Source organism: Atractosteus spatula, chromosome 11, assembly GCF_055471065.1.
Source record: "Atractosteus spatula isolate fAtrSpa1 chromosome 11, fAtrSpa1.hap1, whole genome shotgun sequence".
NCBI lineage: Eukaryota > Metazoa > Chordata > Actinopteri > Semionotiformes > Lepisosteidae > Atractosteus > Atractosteus spatula.
The window spans coordinates 46,770,642-46,791,244 of NC_142716.1; the positions used below are offsets into that span (position 1 = coordinate 46,770,642).

The 20,603-nt window shown below is 41.7% G+C and overlaps 1 protein-coding gene across 3 annotated transcripts in view; it reads right to left on the bottom strand.

Annotated features, from left to right (window-relative positions):
• LOC148824204 (myosin-10) overlaps positions 1-20,603 on the bottom strand; it is a 77,138-nt gene that overhangs the window by 33,561 nt on the left and 22,974 nt on the right. The window contains exons 4-7 of one of the 3 annotated variants that reach the window (XM_088927901.1): positions 7,936-7,963; positions 5,758-5,860; positions 4,592-4,621; positions 3,273-3,290 (exon numbers count right to left, since the gene is read on the bottom strand). In XM_088927901.1, coding sequence (XP_088784027.1) covers positions 3,273-3,290; positions 4,592-4,621; positions 5,758-5,860; positions 7,936-7,963 — 179 coding nt within the window. The remainder of the gene's footprint in view (positions 1-3,272; positions 3,291-4,591; positions 4,622-5,757; positions 5,861-7,935; positions 7,964-20,603) is intronic. The other 2 variants (XM_088927902.1, XM_088927903.1) reach the window with 2 other exon arrangements.

The window sequence follows — 20,603 nt, forward strand, 5'->3', positions numbered from 1 at the left end:
ATTGAGGAAGCCATCAACTGTAGTGCCCAGAACAATAAAGACCAATTGATCCAGCCTCTTCTCTGCAGTTTGTCCTGAACACCACTTTAGAGACCAAACATCTAGTAAGGCAAACATAAAACTGAAACCACTGGCACTGCCCGAACAGCAATGCTTATTAACGTACCCCGCCGTATAGTGCTCTGGCAGCGAGAGGTATCGTTCAGCTCATCTAACCCAGCAGAACTAACGGAATAATATTAAAAACCATCTGGTCTGAGATTTATGTACTGAGTGTCATGTACTAAACACTTTCATTCCAAGTGTTAGCTCTTTCCCACAATGTACTGAAAGGGCTTTTTTTTTTTAAAAAAGCAGCCCACTTACTGACACACATCAGCCTGTCACACCCCACAGCTGATAAACATACAGTTCCATATCGATATCCATATTTATCTCGATATGGGCCATGCAGCCTTAAGGTTTAAATTTGTAAATAGCTGCTATACTGTTTTTTTGCTCATCAAGAAATGAACTTTTGAAGACAAATTCCAAAAGTTACAAGTAAAAAAAAATTGCTGCAGGCTGCGATTTCACCAAAGGGCAGAGCGCTACCTCAACTGGGATGCTGAATGAACAAAAATGGTGAGAGGTTGTGTGAATAAAGGGTCCCAAGAGGAAGGATTCTCACGTGTAGTGAATAAGGGCAAGTATATTTTCTGGGGCTCAAACAGAAGATGACCTGTGTGAATGTTTAGACAGGTGGTGTTATAAATCTCTCAAGTACTTTGGGTTTTATCAGGCGGAGGGAAGCAGGAATACTGTAGGAAAGGTTTCAGATTCCTCTCCTCATCCTACGCAGTCCCATTAATTTCCTTTTGTGTTGCCATATATCCCAAATTCTAAAACGTCTGAAAGTTATATTTAACAAATACTTTAGTGTAATAAGCAAATACTATGAAGGAGCACATACTGAACACCAATATACCCTCTCTAAACACATAGACCACAGAGCTTAAAAAAAACATTCTACAGAACCCAAGCATGGGATTAATCTTCTACATTAGCAGCTACTGCTAAAAACCTAGTAGAGCAGATCAGAGTTTAATGCAGACTGCTCTACCCTGTCTGTCTGGATCTATGCTGAAGAGGGCCTCCTGCCCACCGGCGTCGCTACTAATATCAAACACTTAACGGCTATTACTGCAAAACAAGACAAAACCCCAACAGCAGCAGGGGCCTGCTGTGGGCAGGGAAACTCTGACAATGACTGCCTGCCGAGTGTATTACAGTTCAGACACTAAGAAATTGCATCCACTGTAGAAACTAATTAAGATGCAATAGCAACAAAATATCTGAAGGCCACATTTAAGAGTGAACTCCTCCACCCCCTGGCATTCCAACCTGTAAGTTTAAATCACAGAGAAGCTTTAATACTGGGGAGGCACACTATCACCAGGGAAATAAACTGGAAATACTGAGAGTACTGGTTTTAAGGTTGGTTCAAGTTTAGGGGGGTTGGAATCTCATGTGGAGAAAACATTCAATAATTAAACGCTTTTTCAAAGCACTTTAGGTTTCCAAGTAAGCAAAAAGTGCTTATTAAGGACATTTCGGATGACCACATTGTGTAAACTCCAAAGTGCTAAAACAAAATTTGAACACAAAGGAGCTGTACCTTTTCGGTTTAAATACCCTACTCCCTCAACAAAATTTAAGGCAATCTACAGTTCAACAGGATATCTACAGTATATATCCTACAGAGAGCATATATACCACTGCGTAAGTATAGTTGTCAAGTGCTGTTTTGACATCCCATTCCGCCAAATTCTGGAGATGCTCAGGAGAATAGTTAAATACGCGTTACTAATCCTTCCAGACGAAACAGGCAGGCACTAATCATGCATTTATTTAAAAAATAAATAAATCTAGTCTCTTGAGAGAATTGAAGACATTTCCAAGAAAGCATAAAAAAGACCCTAGAGCACAAATGGAATAACACTTAACCAACAAAACCAAAGCCTTGCCAGAGATGAGGTAGTTTCTTTTTGGTGTGCTTCAACAGTTTTTAACGTTTCTTAACTTCTCCAACTCTATTTAATAAATAGACAAGTGAATGTTTTTAAGCTGCAGGGTTGCACATACAGTATTCTTGTCTGAGCGGAGCGACCTGACCCTTGGGCAATACACAGGCTAGATTCATTCATCAGTCATTGCTACAGGAAGTGTCTGCATCCTGGCCTTTCAAGTCTAATCAGTGAAAAGACAAGTACTGCAGTGAGTTAAAAATACCTGGGTTAAATCACTTACACCTCCTTTCATACACCAGTCATTCTGGCCTCCCTGGTCAGTACATATCACACTTCCAAGTATTTGACATCTGTGATGTCAAAACCCCTCCCTGCATTTTTCCTGAACAAGTTCACGAGGAACTTAAATTGGATGCAGAAGAGATCTTCGTGTCAAGACACACACATGCAGCATGCTTTGGCAGACAGGACCTGGTACAGTATTTCACACATTGGTAAGGAAAACGATTAATTTTGTTTTCATCAGATCGTCCCATGTTGCAATAGCCAATTGTGTTCTTTACACACCCACAGCTACAAACCCTGCAGCCGCACACGGGGAGAACGAGGTGTAGGTGACTCTTCAGAGCAGGCCACCTTCTGACCACTTGCACTGTCACAGGCAACAGCCCCATATCTGAGCAGAGGCCCAGAAACACCTGGAGGCTGCAGGAATAGCTCTTTGGGCTGAGCGGGCTCTGGCCAGCCCCTGCTTGGAGAAGCACCATCACAGTTGGGTTGTGACCTGACCCATGCTTGAACCCGTGATCAAAGCGGTACCCGCTGAGCCTCTTGCGAGGCTCAGTTTTGTTTGATTCTGCTGTGCGGCACGTGGAAAAGAAATTTCAAACACCACGCTACCTAGGCCAAACAAAACCATCAGAGATGGGCATGATAAAAGATTTAAAATGCAACATTTCATACAGTATATACAGCTTAATTTTTATGCCACAGCGCCAAATTCAACCACGTGTTAACATTTCCAATTTTCTTTGGAAAAAGCAGAGCCCTTATGAATTAGGTGACTGGTGAAACCATGCAGTGAATGTGACCCAGCTGGTATCATAAAAAGGTGTTAGGACACAAGCATCAGGAGCTGCTACTGTTCCCTTCAGATGGTCACAGAGGGACAGATGTAAAGACAATAGCACCCCCTTTCTTCTTCCCACTGTGATTGAGCTTCTGATTAAGTGTAACAGAAGGGAGGGACTACATGCTACTCACATACAACAGGGATCCACTCTGTAGTCAATGGGTAGATTCAAACGTTACAACGAAAACAAAAACGTGTTAATGGTCATGGTGACTACAAGACACTAATAAGACATTTTCTAGTTTAACAATGAAGAACAAAAACAAGTCACAACAAGTTCTCGAAAATAAAAGGATTGTGCTACTGTACAGTACATCACACTTGTGTGCGCACAGTTTGGGATTTGCAAATTGAATCATTTTGCAAGAAACCAGTGTCCTAGGTCATCAGGTCCAAACCAGAGATGCTGGACTGGTATGAACATTGTCCAGAACAGCTTTTGCCCCAAGATCTTCAAGAGCAATTCTGATGTTCAGTAGCATTATCAAATAATGACTGGCAGACCTTTAACTGTTTAGAAATTTGAAGTGTTGAATGGAAAGGAGAATCAGTGAAGCCAAGCAGCTTGTCTGTCACTCAGCATTTTAATGTTTTCAATTTTTTCCTTTTTTTTTTGCTCCACAAGTTTAACTGCCTTATTCTGGCAACTGTTTGCTGCAAAATGACACCTTTGCATTTCAGAAGCTGCTTGGTTTTAATCCCAATATAAAGACATCGAGGTGTTTCTCCATCCTTAAAACTTCCAGAACACCCAGGCAAATGCAGGAAATTAAAATTTCAGCATTAAAGAGGACGCTGTGATGGATAATGGGAAGACTACTGATAATGTTCCTCTGGGGAAAAAAATATCTTATCCTGAATAGAAAAGCGTTATTCAAACTAGTAGCAGCTTTTAGAATTTTAACAAAACATTTATCAACTAGTTTACTTGGACAAAATCTGAAACTTTAAACATCTCGTTGCCAAAAAGATACCATGTGAATTCAATGTTACAGCAGTAACACTGACACACAGGATAACAGAACAGCACAACAGCATGCCAGGCAAAATACTAAGAAAATAGACACGCATATGCAAAGGTCAATCCATAATGTTTAAAAAAGGGCACTGCTTGAAATTAAAAAAGGCATACACTGAAAAAATGTACTGCCATGGCACTTACTGTGGCTAAAGAAATCATGCCAATATATAGCCCTCAAAATTGACTTATAGCAATTTAGGGTCAATTCTAATATTTGTTTGCTTTTTACTACACATTTGAATTAAGACTAGTTAAAAAAACATTTTGCACCATTAGATGCATTGTTAAATACAAACTGAAGTTTAAAATAAACTTTATCCTTTACAAACAAATACCCTGTATTGACCCCGTGGCACTGCTTAGCAGGTAGTTAAATCAACATGCATTTTATCATATAAGGATCATTATAAAAAAAGCATAAACACTTGCCTGGAGTTTCACTGGTTTAGGCGATTCAGGCTGTTTGTTGCAAATAAACAAATGCAGATGTTAGAAGTTGTTTCACACTGCAAGCCATACCTCTCTGCTTGGGTTTGTGCAGCATGCTCTGGGATAAGCATCTCAGTTCATGGAATTGGAACAACTTTGCTAGACGAAACTAAACTGCATTAACTTCTTAAAAAGAACAGTTATGTAAAGCTGTATGTTACATGTCAATCCATGGCTATTATTAAGTTGAGCCTTTTTGACATTTCTGGAGAAAAAAACTGTTTTTCTTTCAAACGTAGAACATTAGGTTCCCTGCACATATATAACTTTCTCTACAAAGATCAAAGCATAAGAAGTTACATCACTAGCTATGTTTTAACGAGTGGAATTATCATTTAAAAAGATCCCATAAAAAGAGGTTTCCCTTTTCCCCCTGAAACGAATTACCTTATTAGTTCTAGGATTTTAGCACTTGCTTTACGGATACTTTTGTCAGGCAATGATCTATATTTTTGTAAACTGCAAAATAGGAGGAATTAATTTCCAAAACCAATATTTTAACCTGAGGCTATCAGGCTCATTACAATGTCCAAGCTTTAACGTGTGTTAAGGTTAAGTTTAAACTTAAGAGATGGTTCACAATCGGTCAGTACTAGGTTGCTGTAGTTTTCCCTAGTACAAGCACAACAAAGCACAAAAATATTCCCATTAAGTCCAAAGAAACATTTACCAGATGCTTTTGCTTTACAATAAGAGGGTCTGTGGCCATTATAGAAGTTAATGCACAAATCCACAGTAACCTGATGTAGCTTGGTCACACTGTGATGAGATATCTTTGCGAAAACCCAATTCCATGAAATGCTGCAAAGCTTTATTTAAACAGAAGCTTAGCATTTTGAAAACAATTACTAAACTACATTAGAATTCATTTTCAAGGTTATCAGTGTGTAAAATCCCCCATGTTGCTTCTTTACGGTATCATGGGAGACCTTGAGATGCGATGGGTGAGTGCTTAAGCCTATAGTGAGTTCTCAGCAGTTCACTTAACCAATCGCTTTAATAAGCAAATGATTTGAAAGGGCGCTGCAACAGCAATTCACAAAAATAGTATAGAAACAAACTCAAGGCCCACGGTGCTCGGTAACGGAGAGGTTGAGATAACTCACAGGAATGTTGTGGTCCTTTCGTCCTTTGTGGGAAGACGCTACATGCGCCAGGTACTGAATAACTTTTTTGGTGTTCTCCGTCTTACCGGCACCGGATTCACCTCTGCACCGCGAGAGAAGACAAGACATTTACGGAAGGATCCCGTAAGATCGGAGGGCATAAGTGGACACTATGGGGGAAATGCATTTGAAAGAAAAAAACAAAACAAAACAGAAGGCATTTCTTTACGCAAAAGGGTTGTGGGAGTATGGAACAAGACACCCAGCCATGTGGCTAAAGAGGATACTTTGGCTTCTTTCAAGAAATGGCGGGATGAGGTCCCTGGACCATTTAACTGCATACTACCAAACGGGCTGAATGGACAGGCCAGCCTCCTGTCTTTTTCCTCTCTTTGTACCCCTTATGACACTACATTCCAGAAATGGAACCTTGACTTCAGACTTGGATGACCTGAAAACACAATGACTTGGGCTTTACATACAGAAACGGTAGCGGTGTACTGCACTGTGATGTCTGCAAATATCACTGCATGATTACATTACCATGCATGACCAAGCCTGCGAAGAAAACACACTTAATCAACAATATTGACTCACTGAGACCAGTAATAAAGCATCTAAGACGTGCAGTGTTGTGCCCGTTCCAAGGCTGTGGTTTGGCAGCTACTACTCCTTATCTACGGAATCGACACACAGCTCTAAATTTCTCAGAGCTCAACCAACACGTAGCATGCATGTACATTTATACCAGGAAATGCAAAATTGAAAATTTAGAAAACAAAATCACCACAGGTTCTTTCAAAACATACTGTACACCTGTGGCCTTCTAGCACAGTGAGAAGAATAAATGGTACAGGGCTGACCACACTAGAATTAATTTTTATAGTCTGATTTCGAATTTCTTGTTATACTGTATATACAGTGGTGCTAGAATGTTTGTGAACCCTTTAGAATTTTCTAAATTTCTGCATAAATTTGACCTGACATGTGATCAGATCTTCATCTAAGTCATAAAAATATAGAGAACCCAATAAAACAAATAACACACACAATGATATACATTTTCATTCATAAATTCACTGTACACTACAAATATATTTAGTTCTTAACACTGTTTGCATGTATGCAACATTGTAAAACATTATGTTTTTTTTGGACTGTTCTCAAACATTTCAAGAGTATCAAGAGGAGTAAGGAAAGGTTATTAGAAAACGAATCTGCGGTTAATCACGTATTGACAGCTCTTTAAACACCTTAGAAAAGACTGCACACATGAGAAAAAGGGCACAAAGTGATCATGTTAATGTGCAAATATTGCTCCAGATGCAGGAAGTAATCACAAATACGTCAACTCCTGTCCCATCCACCTTTTAACTGACACACGTGAGATTTCGCAGGTCTGTAGTCTGCAGACATGCCCACCATTCTCCATTCACCTCAGCACAACAGGCGGCAGATTATAAATACTGGTACAGTAGGTGGACAAGCACAACGCAGGTTAGTTTTAGGAGTTTTAGTTCTACTCTCCCCCTACAACTTCATTCTTCTGAACTTTTGTAATTTGGGGGGGGGTTTGGGAAGAGTTCCTGCACTGTTTTATAGAAGTCAACATGAGCCCATTTTTGCAAGTGCTGGATGTTGAAGTGTACCCTTTTGTATTTTGCAGTGGACTATTTTTAGTCAGCATCAAGCGTGGAGTGAAAGCGAGGCCAGTTTGGCACCAAATCTGGGGAGCAGTGATGAACGGCTTGAGAAATGTATTAGCAATGTGCCATCTTTACCGAGCCAGCCCATTCCCAAGTCACCTTATCTTCGGGCACTGTCAAATGGACTTGCATCAAAATACCAGGTTGACATTTTCTTTCCCACCATTCCTTGTCTTAATTTTAGCAGATAGGAGTAACCCAGACTGTGTACAAAAATGCCTGGTATTTGTAGCTCCTGTTATTTCAGCTTAAGCTCGTCAGGCATTCACATCTGAAGCCAGTTTGGATAAGTCTCCTTTTAAGGAAAGCCACTTTGCCTTTTGGCAGGAAAAAAAAAATCACTGGCGAATTTAATTGGGGAGGGGGAAGGGGACAATTGATTAGAAGTATTTTATAGAAAAGGTAAGAGTACATCATTATGGACTGACATGCAAATTTACCAGCAATCGATCATGACCAAGAGTTTACTCACGTGCAAAGAATTGATTGGTCCTCACGATCTGCAAAAAACAGGGAAAAAAAGCACTGTAAGCATTTACATTGACTCAATGAATTTATAATCTCGAAGGAAGCTGCCATTGGCTTTGACAGCTTTACATCTTTTTACGCAGCTTTGGTGAAAAATGGAACTTCTGAAAAACTACTCCACACTGCAGTCTTAACCTTATGCAAACCTCTGAGCTGATAGCAAGATTTCTTGCACTTATACACTGTCTTACTACGAACAAAAACTTGCATGCACCCAGTTATGACCTTCTTTTGCACTGTGATAATACACATCCATGCTTGAACAACATCTCCAGCCCCTGGTCCTGGAGAGCCCACTAAGCATTTTAGAAAATCCTACATCATTGACTTCAAAAGCCTATGGATACTTGGTTACAAAAAGCAACATCATCACTTTACTGAATGTGAAATACAGTAATCCTTCTGTAGTTACAAATGGGAATACAATACAACTTTAAAAGCCTGAAAACCAAAATTCAAAGCAAGCTAAGAGAAGGGCTTAGTTTGGATTTTTGTAAAAAAAACAGCTCTTCTGAATCCAAACCTGCTTTCACAAACAGAAGCAAACGTGTTTCAGAAATAGAAGCATCAACACACCAGGGCTGAGAGGCTTTGTCAGCTTATTTTTCTCCCCATTGGTTTGAAATAGGGGAGCACAGCTGTTGAGAAATTGTCCTAAGTCAGAAATAGGGAGTTTGGTGAAACACAGAGCAACACTGTCTCTAAAGAAGGCAACACAGACCCTTCTGCACAGCTCAATCTAACCTCAGCTGCTATGCTCCTGGCAAAAAAATAAAATCGGAAAATTGGAAATTGTCAAAATTGCATTCTCATTTAGAAATAAAGCCAAATAGAATGACACAGGTGTTAGACTGCAGAATAATTTGCCAGTCTTAAATGGTTCTGCAGGGACAGCAGGTAAGTGTCAAATGCCTTCCTTCCTTTTTCAAAGATGACACACACCACACAGACCGCTTCAATGAAGACATCAGAATGCTAGTTTGTATTACAGCTTGAAGTGGCTCCACTGCAAGGCAGTGTAGCATTTTAAACGGCAAAAATATACAGTAGAAGTACTTAATTAAAAGGCCTGATCCATACATGAGGCAATACAAATTACTGGCAGTACAAAAGCCACCTTCTTAAGCAGGGCAATATGCAAGTAAAATCAGGAAGACAAGAGGTCTGAATTAAACTGGTTTCCAGCAAAGGCCATGTGCAGAGATCAGACACCTGCGAAAGACACTACTTGACCTTCAACATCCCCTGCATCATGGAAACTGCTCTCACCCAGACCCCAGGGAATGTCAGTTGAGAGCTTTAGAATCTCTGACACTTCTCAGATACATGCCACACATACCCACAGAGAGAATGTCAGACTTGTACCAAAACACTTCTCCTGCAAACAGAGATCCGTCTGTCACAATAGTACAGCAAACATATTGAGCAACTTATGTATGAGAATTCAGCGTTTCTGGGGAATCCGTTGTACGTACAGTAAATGCAAGGTTTAAGAAAACTCGGGTTCTTCAATTCATGTTCAATGCATTGTAAAATTTGTCTCAAAGCTCCTGTCAATCTTTCTAAAAAACAAGGAATTTTTAATAATGTAGCTTTTGACAATATCTATATACAGAGCCGTGCTGTACTGAGAATGATTAACAGTTCCAGGAAATGCAGGCTTGTGAGCAAACACCTCCTAAAACGAGGCCCTTGAGCTTCTACTGGTGAAGGCGTGGACAGCACCAGTCCGTGTGGGCCAGCCCTGACCTTTCCAGTGGGAATGCTGAAGGGATATTTACCAGTACTACACACAACGAACTGCACATCTAAACCATAACCACTTATCTAAACTGAGCTCAGGTTATTCCAAAACCAGAGGCAATGTTTAACAAAACACTAAGTTATTTTACTATGAAGCATTTCCTTCTGCAAAAGCTTCGCTTAAATAATACTGTTCATTTCTAAAATTAAATTTGGCTGAGTGGCAGTCTGTTTTCCAAGTCAGATTATATTCTAGGCATTCAGTCAGCAAAGCTTTAAAAAAAAAGACATGCCCTGTGAAGATCTCCTATACTCAGCTGTTACGATTTGTCTTTACAATGAAAGATGCAACAACAGCATTTCCAAACAGCTCAACACTCATCCCCAAAATGGCTTAGCATGACTCCTTGCTTAAGTCTCTTTCTGCACCAGCCACCAAGTCCCTCTGCCCCTGTAATTTCACAGCTCAGCAGTTCCTCCACAAGAGTGGCCAGTCTCTCCTGCTGCATGGCCGGATGAAAGGACAAAAAGCCTTCCTCCTTTCGGGATCAGCCCTGCTGTAGGAGCACTCCCACGAGGAGTGAGCCTGGAGAGAACGAGGCAAGAAGAATAGTGCCACGGACCACCAACACACCTAACTGCCCGCTGGGTTATTTGACGTTATACCTTCATTACACAAGCACTTCAGTTGTTGAAGCCTTACTCATTGCTAAGCTATCCCACTCACTTGCAGGGTGTTTAATTTTTAGCTGTCCAGCGCAGACACCTCCCTTTACCTCCCACAAAGAAAACAGACCACAAGGAGCGAGTCCGATTAAGCTACAGAGCCCATTTCCGTGCAAATCTAAATCAGGGGCTGCTGACCCATTAGTAAGCCCTAGGAGGACACCACAAGGTCCAAATTTCTTCACTGGGAGCGGATCACCAACAGCTTGAGGTGTCGCGTGGCTAAGTCACATCACATGTGATAAGCTACATCACACTTCAGATCTCTAAGCAACAACGCCATTACAGAATTAACTTTGCTTGCATTGTCAGTCTTCAGTCACTGCAATACCACATATGGGTTATAATAGGGGTAAAGCACCAGATGTGGGTTTCACAGAATTATGATGAAAAGGAGGTGGCAGGGGCACCGAACTTAGTATGCACTGTGTTTTTACAACTTTTCTTCTGCTTTTTGCAAAGTTTCTGTAGCTGCACAATTGTTGCCACAATAGGTTACATCATGAAGATGGAAACAACGTACAATATCTAGAAGTCTAGATCATCTGTCTCAAATGGCAAAGCAAAAAATTAGATGAGTTTCTACTGCCCAAATTATAAAAGTTCACATTCATTCAAGGCTCCTAAGGTTTGAGATGATACCATTCTTTCTTCCAATGTACAGTAACAGCCCCCCTCCGCCCCCAGAGCCCCAGCCCACGAGACTCAAGGTCAAGGCAGCTGAGACAAAACACAGCAAACTCCTGGGAGACTATTCCTGCCATCAGTATCGGTGCAGGAGGACAGGAAACCCGGAGCCATGGCACGCCAGGCACAACCAAACTATCCGACATTAGATGAACTTCAAGCACTGGGGCCTAAACCTCTGCTGTTATCCCTTGTGCTTCTCAATGGGCCTGTTCACTTTTCCAACTGCATTTTTCAAAAACATGACCAATTTGAGGCCTTTACGTGAGGTTGGATGGTTACAAAATGCTGCTTTTAGTTTTTCCATCTACATGAACAATTAACTTGCTTTAGTGCATAATGGCATTTACCAGCTTGACTGGAGAAGTACCACAATCTGCAAAGGTAGAGCTTCAAAAAAAGGTAACACAAATGTTCCAGAACAGTTGCAGGACCCAGTGAGACGGCACATTGTACCGCCAAGCTGTATGAAACGTTGGCTAATAAAACCAACTATTGCATTCTCCAGAGGATTGTAAAATACCTTCCGAAACATGTCATGCAGATGAAAAAATGTTTATTGGAATCTTTTCTAAGGCAACAAGTATACTGTTCAACAATTACAACCCTACTGTGCAATCCACTACCCCCGTTCTTGACACTGAAAGAACAAGAAATTGCATGTAGTCTGCAGATCTTTATACTGAATCTCAACTTAAATAGCAATGGAAGACCTATGGCTGTTCTACATGTCAGTGGATGGCTTCAATGAGACCACATTTCAAAGCAGTTTTCTGCTAATGGGTTACAAGTACACTGAATATACATCTCTAGATAATTACATTATTCGTAATGGACATTAATTTCCTAAGTCATGTTGCTATAAGTTGCAATTAGGAACATAACTTGGACTTATAACAGGATCCACTATAATTGAGCAGCTACAAGTGAAACTCAAATTTATATTCCCTAACCTGACTCTTCTCCTTTAATTCTTAAGAGAAAAGCCTCCAGCTTCAAGTGTCACAGCCAGTTTATGCCCTTAGGGTCCAGAACCCTCCATATTTATTGTTCTTAGGGGAAATTATTCACCTGCATAAATCGTTCTGCTAGACATTGTAATTTTCTCCTCCCTAGCCCCAACTAACATCAGGAATCCCCATTTTAGGAGAATGGTCTCACCTTCTGACATCTACACCAACACATCGAGCTCTGCTATACTGAACAAGTGGTCAGGTGACGCTGATCAACAAGGAAGAGAAAACGTCCAGTTGGCTTTATGTACTGCAACCAGGGGGGAATGGGAGTGAGGAAGCTACCGACAGACCTGTGTGCACCTGGGTTTCCACGCGTTCGGGAGAAGAGCTGGGAAGAAACTTGATTTTGATGCCAGTACAGCAGCCTGGCTGCCCAACTGCCGGTGGACAGGGAATCAGAGAAGTCTGGTGAGAGCTAGCCTTCTGCTTTTGTTTTGGGAAAAATCCCTTGCACTGTGTCAAGAAATGAGGGCCATTTCTTTACCTTCTGGCTGCATGTGTGTCCATTTACCCAAGACCCACCTGTTAAAGATCCTTGTTGGAACACCTGGGAAAGACACGCGTCTCAGCTCCAGACCCCTCATTACTGACGCAAGTAACTAAGCAATCGTCTGCACTCAATTACCAGAAACAAATAACCTACCACATGAGTGAATGACTCAGAAATGTATTACGCAATTCCTATAAACAATTAGATAAAACTTAACCATAAAGGGTGGGATTGGACGAGGCAAAGCTGCCCATGCTACTCACTTCATGCTGTCGTTGCTAAAATGCTTTATAAGAAAAGAACTTTACACAAGCAGTTGTGGAAGTATGGAACTAGTTACCCAACCCTCTTGAACTGACACCCCAACTTCCTTCAAGCAACAGCTTAATGCTGACCTTGGATTAACCACTAAATACCAAACTGGCTAGATGTGCTGAACAGGCCCCTCTCGTTTGTACCCCTTCTTAGGTTAATTATATTAAAACCTGTACGTTACAGGAAGAATCTTAAATAGTTCCTTACAAAAGCTCAAAGCTGTCAATCGAGATCACATCATTTTTCCCCAATGAGATCTAACAATCCTCAGATCAGGTCTGCTTATACTTTTGCAAGTAGAAAATGTAACGCAGAATATTAAAATAAGCACCACTGTTTCAAACAGAGACGGGCAATACCGAGGAGTGCACTGCAGAGCAAGCTCCCACATGTAGCCAGACATCTCTGCATGCATTGTTCCTATAAGCTACAGACGAGACTGCCTTTTTCAGTGCAGAATCCTGCTCCTAAAGGCACTGTGGGCCCATCTACTTTGCCCTGCATCATCATCACAAGTAATTTTAACAGCCGTCTCAATAGCTGAAATAAGTCAAACGTGTGCCCCAAAACCAACTTCCCCTTAGATTCACGCAAACAGTTTTGACTCGGAGATCAGATGCACACAGCAGTCTCCTCACCACTGCCAGTAGGGAGACATTCCCCCCCTGAAAAGCAGCTGTCTTCACTCGGGGACGTCCCCGTGTTTGACCAAAAGATCAAGAGCTTACATGGCTTGAGTAAGCTGGCAGATTCAGGATGTGACCTCAGCTTTGTGCACATTGTGTGATTCCACTCGGAAGGATTGTACTCGGAACAATGGAGACCCGATGACAAATGCCAGCAAGCTGCTTTCCCGAAACCAAGTCCATTTTTGGAAAGACGCACAGGTAAGCCGTTTGACCCCTTGTATCCTGTTCTGCTGCCATTTACTGTGAATTATGATTTGGTACAAAAGGCGTGGCAAATTAAGTCTCTTAGGCTTGAAAAACAATTGCCTTGTCTGCATTACGGGCAGAACATTAATTGCTGTTCTTTTCAAACCAGTTAGCTATTGTCTATGTTCCAAACAGCCACTTTATTTTTAGGTAATGGTAAAAACTTTCTCCAGAAACCTATGTCCTCCTTATTAACTTTTATTGGGTGGGTGAAAAAAGCAGGAGATATGCAGCAGTGGAGATACAGATCAGTCTCCACACACTGGGCCAGTAAATTCTCACTAAACTGCACCTAGACAAGTCACTATTGTGCACTTCCTGAATCAAGTGTTTATATCTAGAAAAAGCAATTATTTGATTTCACACGCCTTCCTATTTCAGCGGAACAGTCGCAGGAGGTGTTTGTGTTGGCTCAGGTGTCAGGCTTTGCCTCAGATTTTCCGCCCATAATGCACTTCAGCAGATGTTGGCCTCTTCCCTCCCATTTCCCATGACCCCCTGGCACCCCATTAAATCGCCTGCATTTACGAGACACTCACTTCACTCCTAACCCTCATTACTGAACAAAACCAATTCAAACTACTTTTGCTGCATAATTTGAGTTTTTAAAATCAAACTCCAAAAAAAACAGACAAATTAATTCTGGGATTCTTCATTTCACAAACTCTCAACCACCAAGAGAAGGACAGAGAGCAGCATCAAATACCATCTGTACTTCCTACAATTCGGGTGAATAGCAGATGTAACCACAAATAATTTCCCTTTCAATGAAACCTAGACAATTCCCAGGGGTGTATTTTCAATGGAAGTAACAATCAACAGGCTATGAAACGCCATCTAGGTAATGAGAACTGAACCAAGATGTCGCGATCTAACCCACTTCTGACATTTACAGCAATTTGTTTGCCTCAGGGGATCGGTGGCACTGTGGATAAGGATCTGCTGCTGTGGCTGGTAGGTTGCTGGTTCAAATCCCGCAGCTGGCAGAGGAATCCTACTCCGTTGGGCCCCTGAGCAAGGCCCTTAACCCCAGCTGCTCCAGGGGCGCTGTATAAATGGCTGACCCTGCGCTCCGACCCCAAGCTTCTCTCTCCCTGTCTGTGTGCCTGTGTGTCTCAGGGAGCAAGCTGGGGTATGCAAAAAGACAAATTCCTAATGCAAGAAATTATATATGGCTAATAAAGTGATCTTAATCTTAATCAGGGGACATGATTGAAAACAATGGTAAAAAGGAAATCCTATGTAGTTTTAATGTTGTAATGCTGAAGAAAGTTCCTGTATTCCCAAAAAAGGGTTAAAAATATATGAACAAACATTAGCCTCTTAGCTCAGCTGAACCTCTGGATCATTTATTCATCACCACCACCACTGACAGGAAGGGACTACAGAGGTTCCACATTTCCTCAACGCTTGTTCAGCCTCTCTGGTCAGACACAGGCACGGCTCAGTCTGTGAAGTATTGAGGCTCTGAATTAATGCTTTGGCATTCCACAGAATGACTTCATTTCCTCTGGAACAGTGCAGCCAGGCCAGAGCTCTCCTAGCGCAGCCCCGGCCGGGTCTGTGTGGCAGAGACGGAACACGACTCATTCCACACAAACTGGCTGAATTCCTTCACCCCCACTCTCCCTCCAGACACACAATTGTGAAAGCATGGCTCCTAACTACGAAAAATAACTGATTAGATAACTTATAGGTCAATTAAGACTCTTATCTCCTGCTTTGTTAAAAGGCCATCCAGTTGCTTTTACAGGAAAAGAAATGGTCAGGAAGACTTCAGTTCCCCCTTACAGCATAGCTTCACTTCAATAAAACCACTCCGATTCCCAAGTACTCATTTAGTAAAAATCTGTCAACTTTGCCTAAAGTACACAACTTGTTTAAGTTCCCAGCTCTGCAATACTATATGGAATAAAGGTCTTTTAGTACATTACCATTTGTGTTCAACATGCATGTTCTTTTACTTAAAACATTGAAGCATTTTAAGACACAGTTACTTCAAAAAAAAGACTATCCAATACATTGAATTTATAAAAATCCTAACCCCCATGGAGAGCAAGTTGGGGTATATGAAAAGAAATTCCCAATACGAGAAATTGTATATGGTCAATAAAGTGATCTTTAAAAAAATAAATAAATCACTTGGAATCAAATTTGTCAGTAAAGTACAGGGAAAAAGACTCCTGTGTATAACTGGAAAAAGGGAGATTAAATACAATTCATCATCTGCAAGTCATACTTGACAACCACTCACAGAACTTGTACTGTATCTGTTTGATGCAATGCCATTTTATTACTGCTTTAAGAGCAAACTGGCCTACATGAGAATAGAGAAATCTACAAAGGATTCAGAAAGTTTGTGGGATTCTTTGAAACCATTTAGGACTGAATGTTCCAGGGTTGAGCCAAATATTACAGCAGGTTTGACAAATGCAAACTATTTTTGTTGTGAAACATTCATTATAATCCCAAAAACCATCACACCCTCGCCTGTTTACAATTAAAACCCAAACCCCAGTACATTTTCAGATTAGTTTGGGGGCTTAAAGACCTACAAAAAAAAGGTTCGGGAAGTCGTTCCTGGTTTGGGATACAGAAAGTAGCGTAGGATAAAAAGAGCCCGCTCTTTATGTTGAAGACAGACCACCAAATAAGGGGTCTTTTTTTTTAGTGTCTATTAGCAGACTGTGCAGGCCAGGCAGAAGAGGAACACAAGTAAGATGTCTTCAATCCCTCTACAGTGGGCTCATTGTAAACGGACAGCACCCTGGGCCTGAGCCAGCCTCTCGAATTTGCACCTAATGCCTGCATTAAGAAAAACCGATGAAGCGAGTACATTAATTTACAAACTCTCAAAAACACTCAGATGCTTCCGTTAGCCAAGCTACAGCCCTTCGACTTCGACCCAAGTAGATAATGTGGCTTTGAAACAAACCAATGAGCGATAAACGTACACATGCATACATTTATCCCCATAAAAGTTCAAACTGATTCAATATAAAACTTACCCAGCACTTTCTTAGGAGTGTTCAATGATTTGGGAGATACCACTATCAAACAATCGCAGTTTACAAGTGTTGATTACACTTCATATATTAACAAATAACTGCTGGTAGATAGGTGGTGTCAATATTGGCATCTACAACTTTCCAAGTAAAAAGGCAAACATTCTCCATCAGACATCTAGAAAAAGACTGGTGCCCACATTTCCACCAGGGTCACGGTACTGTAACTACATCAAGTGCATTTAACCTCAAATTTAAAGTCATCCTAATGATTACACATCATGTGAATAATATTCAGCACTTTTTAAAAACTCAGCATACACAAACATTAAGAAGTAGCATTTCCAAGGTGCTCTGCTTCAGAAAATCCCTGCCCAGTGATCAGACTCAAAATAATTTTGGACTGAAAACCTGTTTGGACCAAGGAAAAAGTTTTTTCCTTACTTTGTACAGTTTTTTAAACATCATCTGCTTTTAAATGGCAGTGAGTGTGGCAGCTTTACCATCTAGTCCCCTCAGCCAATCACTGAGCAATGAGCATCGCTCAGCAAGGTGGGCCTGGTCAGGACAGGCATGGGGGACCTCCAGGGAAACTGAGCTGCTGTCAAAGGCGCTGGCTGACCAGTAGGTGGCACTGCTGTTAGAGGTGCTTCTCTTCAGATAAGACTTTAAAACCAAAGGTCTCCAACTTCTTTTAATGTAGATGTTTACAGGTTTTCAGTTCAGATGAGCTCTTATTCGCTTAACAGGACCCATCTAACATCTTAACCTGGCTCTTCCAGTGCTGGTGCTCGTAAGAGACCTACTGTAGAAAACCAGCAGACACACTGGCCCTCCAGGACTGAAAACCCCTGCATTAAATCAAGCCCCAGACAACCTGGTCACGAACAATCCCTTGGCATAGTTTGCAAGAGTAGGGTGTTAACCCCAGGGTGCTGGCTAAATTCCACTTTAGGGTCACAATCTGATCGCTCCAAATTTACCCCCTTAAATCAAAGTAATTTTTCACTTTTGCCCAGTGGTCTGCTGTACAGTAAGAACGCTGGTACAGAATGGCCAGCACACTTCACCCAGCTGGGATCTGGGCTTATATGGGGAATGAACATTGGGAACACCACCCCCATAAGTAAACAACTCGTTTTTCTCTCCCCCCCCCCAAAAAAAAAGCACATAACCTGACCAACTGGCCTGATTCTAAACGTGCATATTGACTGAGCTGTCCAACCCTGCACCCTCACCTACCCTGCTGCTCTCGTATTGATCCACCGCATTCAGCCACAGTCTTACTGCAGCAGCCCTCTCCCTGGCATCTGTTACAGGACCTTCTGTGGGTTTCGAGAAAAGATTAGATGACAGAACGGCAGCTTATGCAAATCACGATTAGCGGTGCTTACCCCTCGGCAAGTTTAATATCTTTCCTGCATCTTTTCCGCTCACCCTGAATTATCTAAATGATATTTTCCTAAATCTAATTATCAGGGCAGGAAGTAATGTCTCCAAATTCCCCCAGACCTCTTACTCGCTTGGAATAGCTCTTTTTCAGAGACTGATTTTTTTTTTTCGTTTTCTTCTCCAGAATGGCCTATTCCAGTAAACACTGTGTGGCTGCCTTACTCCACTGTGCAGTGCAGCTATTCTGAAAGATGTACCGTATAGCTCACGGAAAAGCTCCAGTTCATTTCCTCTGGAACCAGGAAAACTCCAGACCATGAAACGCAAAAGCAGCCAGGGTCAAGCAATAGGTGGGGTCATTTACAAAACTGTCCTGCACAGCACGAATAGGTGCAAGATGGGACAATACCACATTCCCGAACCCACTTGAGCCTGATGAGGAAAAAATATTTCTGGATATTTTCCACTCTTGTTCAAAAGAAACTTCCAGTGCAGCCAGGCTGGCGGTCTGCTTTACTTCCTTGGCGTAGATTCCAATATCCAGACTTCCCATTAACACAGACAAGCAATCAGAGCGCAGCGTTACCCGACTTCACGGTAACGGAGAAAACATCCCAAACTGAAATTGATTCAGATCGCATCCTATCAACAAGGCAAGCAGGGGAACAATGATCTCTGGCAAAACTAGTTTCAGGGGGCTTACACTTAAAAGAAAAAGGTCTTAACACATTTCCACTGAAAACTGCTCAGGGAAAGCTCACTTGGGTCAATGCCAACACAACAGTAAGCACTTTTCACTCTTCACCATGTGGAGCCTAGGAGTTAAAACACAAGGCAAACGTCTGAGCAGAAATTCCATACTTCGCCCCTTCACAAACAAGTGAATAAATAAAAGTTGCGCACTAACAGCTCCTAATGTCCTCTGCTCCCACTGGGCTCCACTGTCAAGCCTGCGCCCAGCTTGCACTGTGGGGGTTTTCACGACTACTAATCATTTATCCCCCAGACGGATTAATGTTGTAACCTCTCTCATTCCTGGAATTCCAGACCACGGACGCTGGGAGCCACAGACTTTTTTTTTTGCCCGTTCTGAAGAGCAAGCACTCCCCTCATTCCCCCCCCCACCATATTTCACACAAACTCCACATTGACCTTGTATGGAAGACTGCGCTCTCGGCTCTCCTCTTGGCACTCCTTTCCCTCACCTCCGTCCAAATTCAACATGGAAAGCGGAAAAAAAAGGAATGAGGAATTATGGGGTTTGCAGCGCACACGGGGAAATGCCAAATCATTGCAGAAGTGCAACAAAAAAAGCAAAACCGTCAGAAATATGAACTAAGAGGTCATAATTCCGATGTAATTTATACAAAATGACAGCTCAGATACCTTGGAAAAGGGCACATTAATCCAGATTTTGCAAGCCTGTAACACTTTTAAATTCCACTTCTAACTCCTAGGAAGCTCCACTGGCACAGAACAACTTCCAACCAAGAAGCGATTTATTTGCCTTAAACATTACACACAAGAATAATAAGTCCTTGAATTACAAAAAAGAAAATCAAACCCACCCAAAGCACACAAGTTAAATGAAAGTTAAGCACTGTAAATGGCATACAGTCCTGCACAGTTCGTATCTATAGTACATCTGGAAGAAACAGGAAAGCCTGGAATTCTGTTAAGAGTCTCTGTATCATTACGTACAGGCTCTGCTACACTATCAGATGTTCTTCAGTATCTCCTAACCCTAACTGATGAGAAGCAGACCATCCAGAAATGTACCACCGCAGCTCATTAAAGTATTAAAAGGATCTAGGTTATTTACTAACACAACACCTCTCAATCACTGCTGCGTCCTCGTAGCTTGGGATGTAATCCAGTAAGCACTTTACTGGATATAATAAACGCCTGAAGTTATGGTTATGCATGTCCTCCGTGATGCGTCTGTGGTGTCTGGGACTTCTCATGGTCATTGTTTAAAGAGAACTGAAACATAACATCTGTTAAGCACTTCAGCTTTGCCCTGTTGAGAATCCTTCTTGATTTGGTCCACACGGAAACAATCAGCTTGAAATTGGTTTAGACTAGGGTTGATTTAACCTGGCCTTCATTAGGTCATTCTTCACAGTAGCAGTACGGTAATAATCATTACCGTCATGATGCCCAGACTGAGCCCAAGGGAGAGAGTACAGAGTAAGCCTTAAGTGTCAGCATGTCAAATGCCCAAGCAAGGATACAATACAGAGCACATTTCTACAATGAAACACTGTAGTACAGCAGTGCATTTCCACATTAAGAGCATGTTT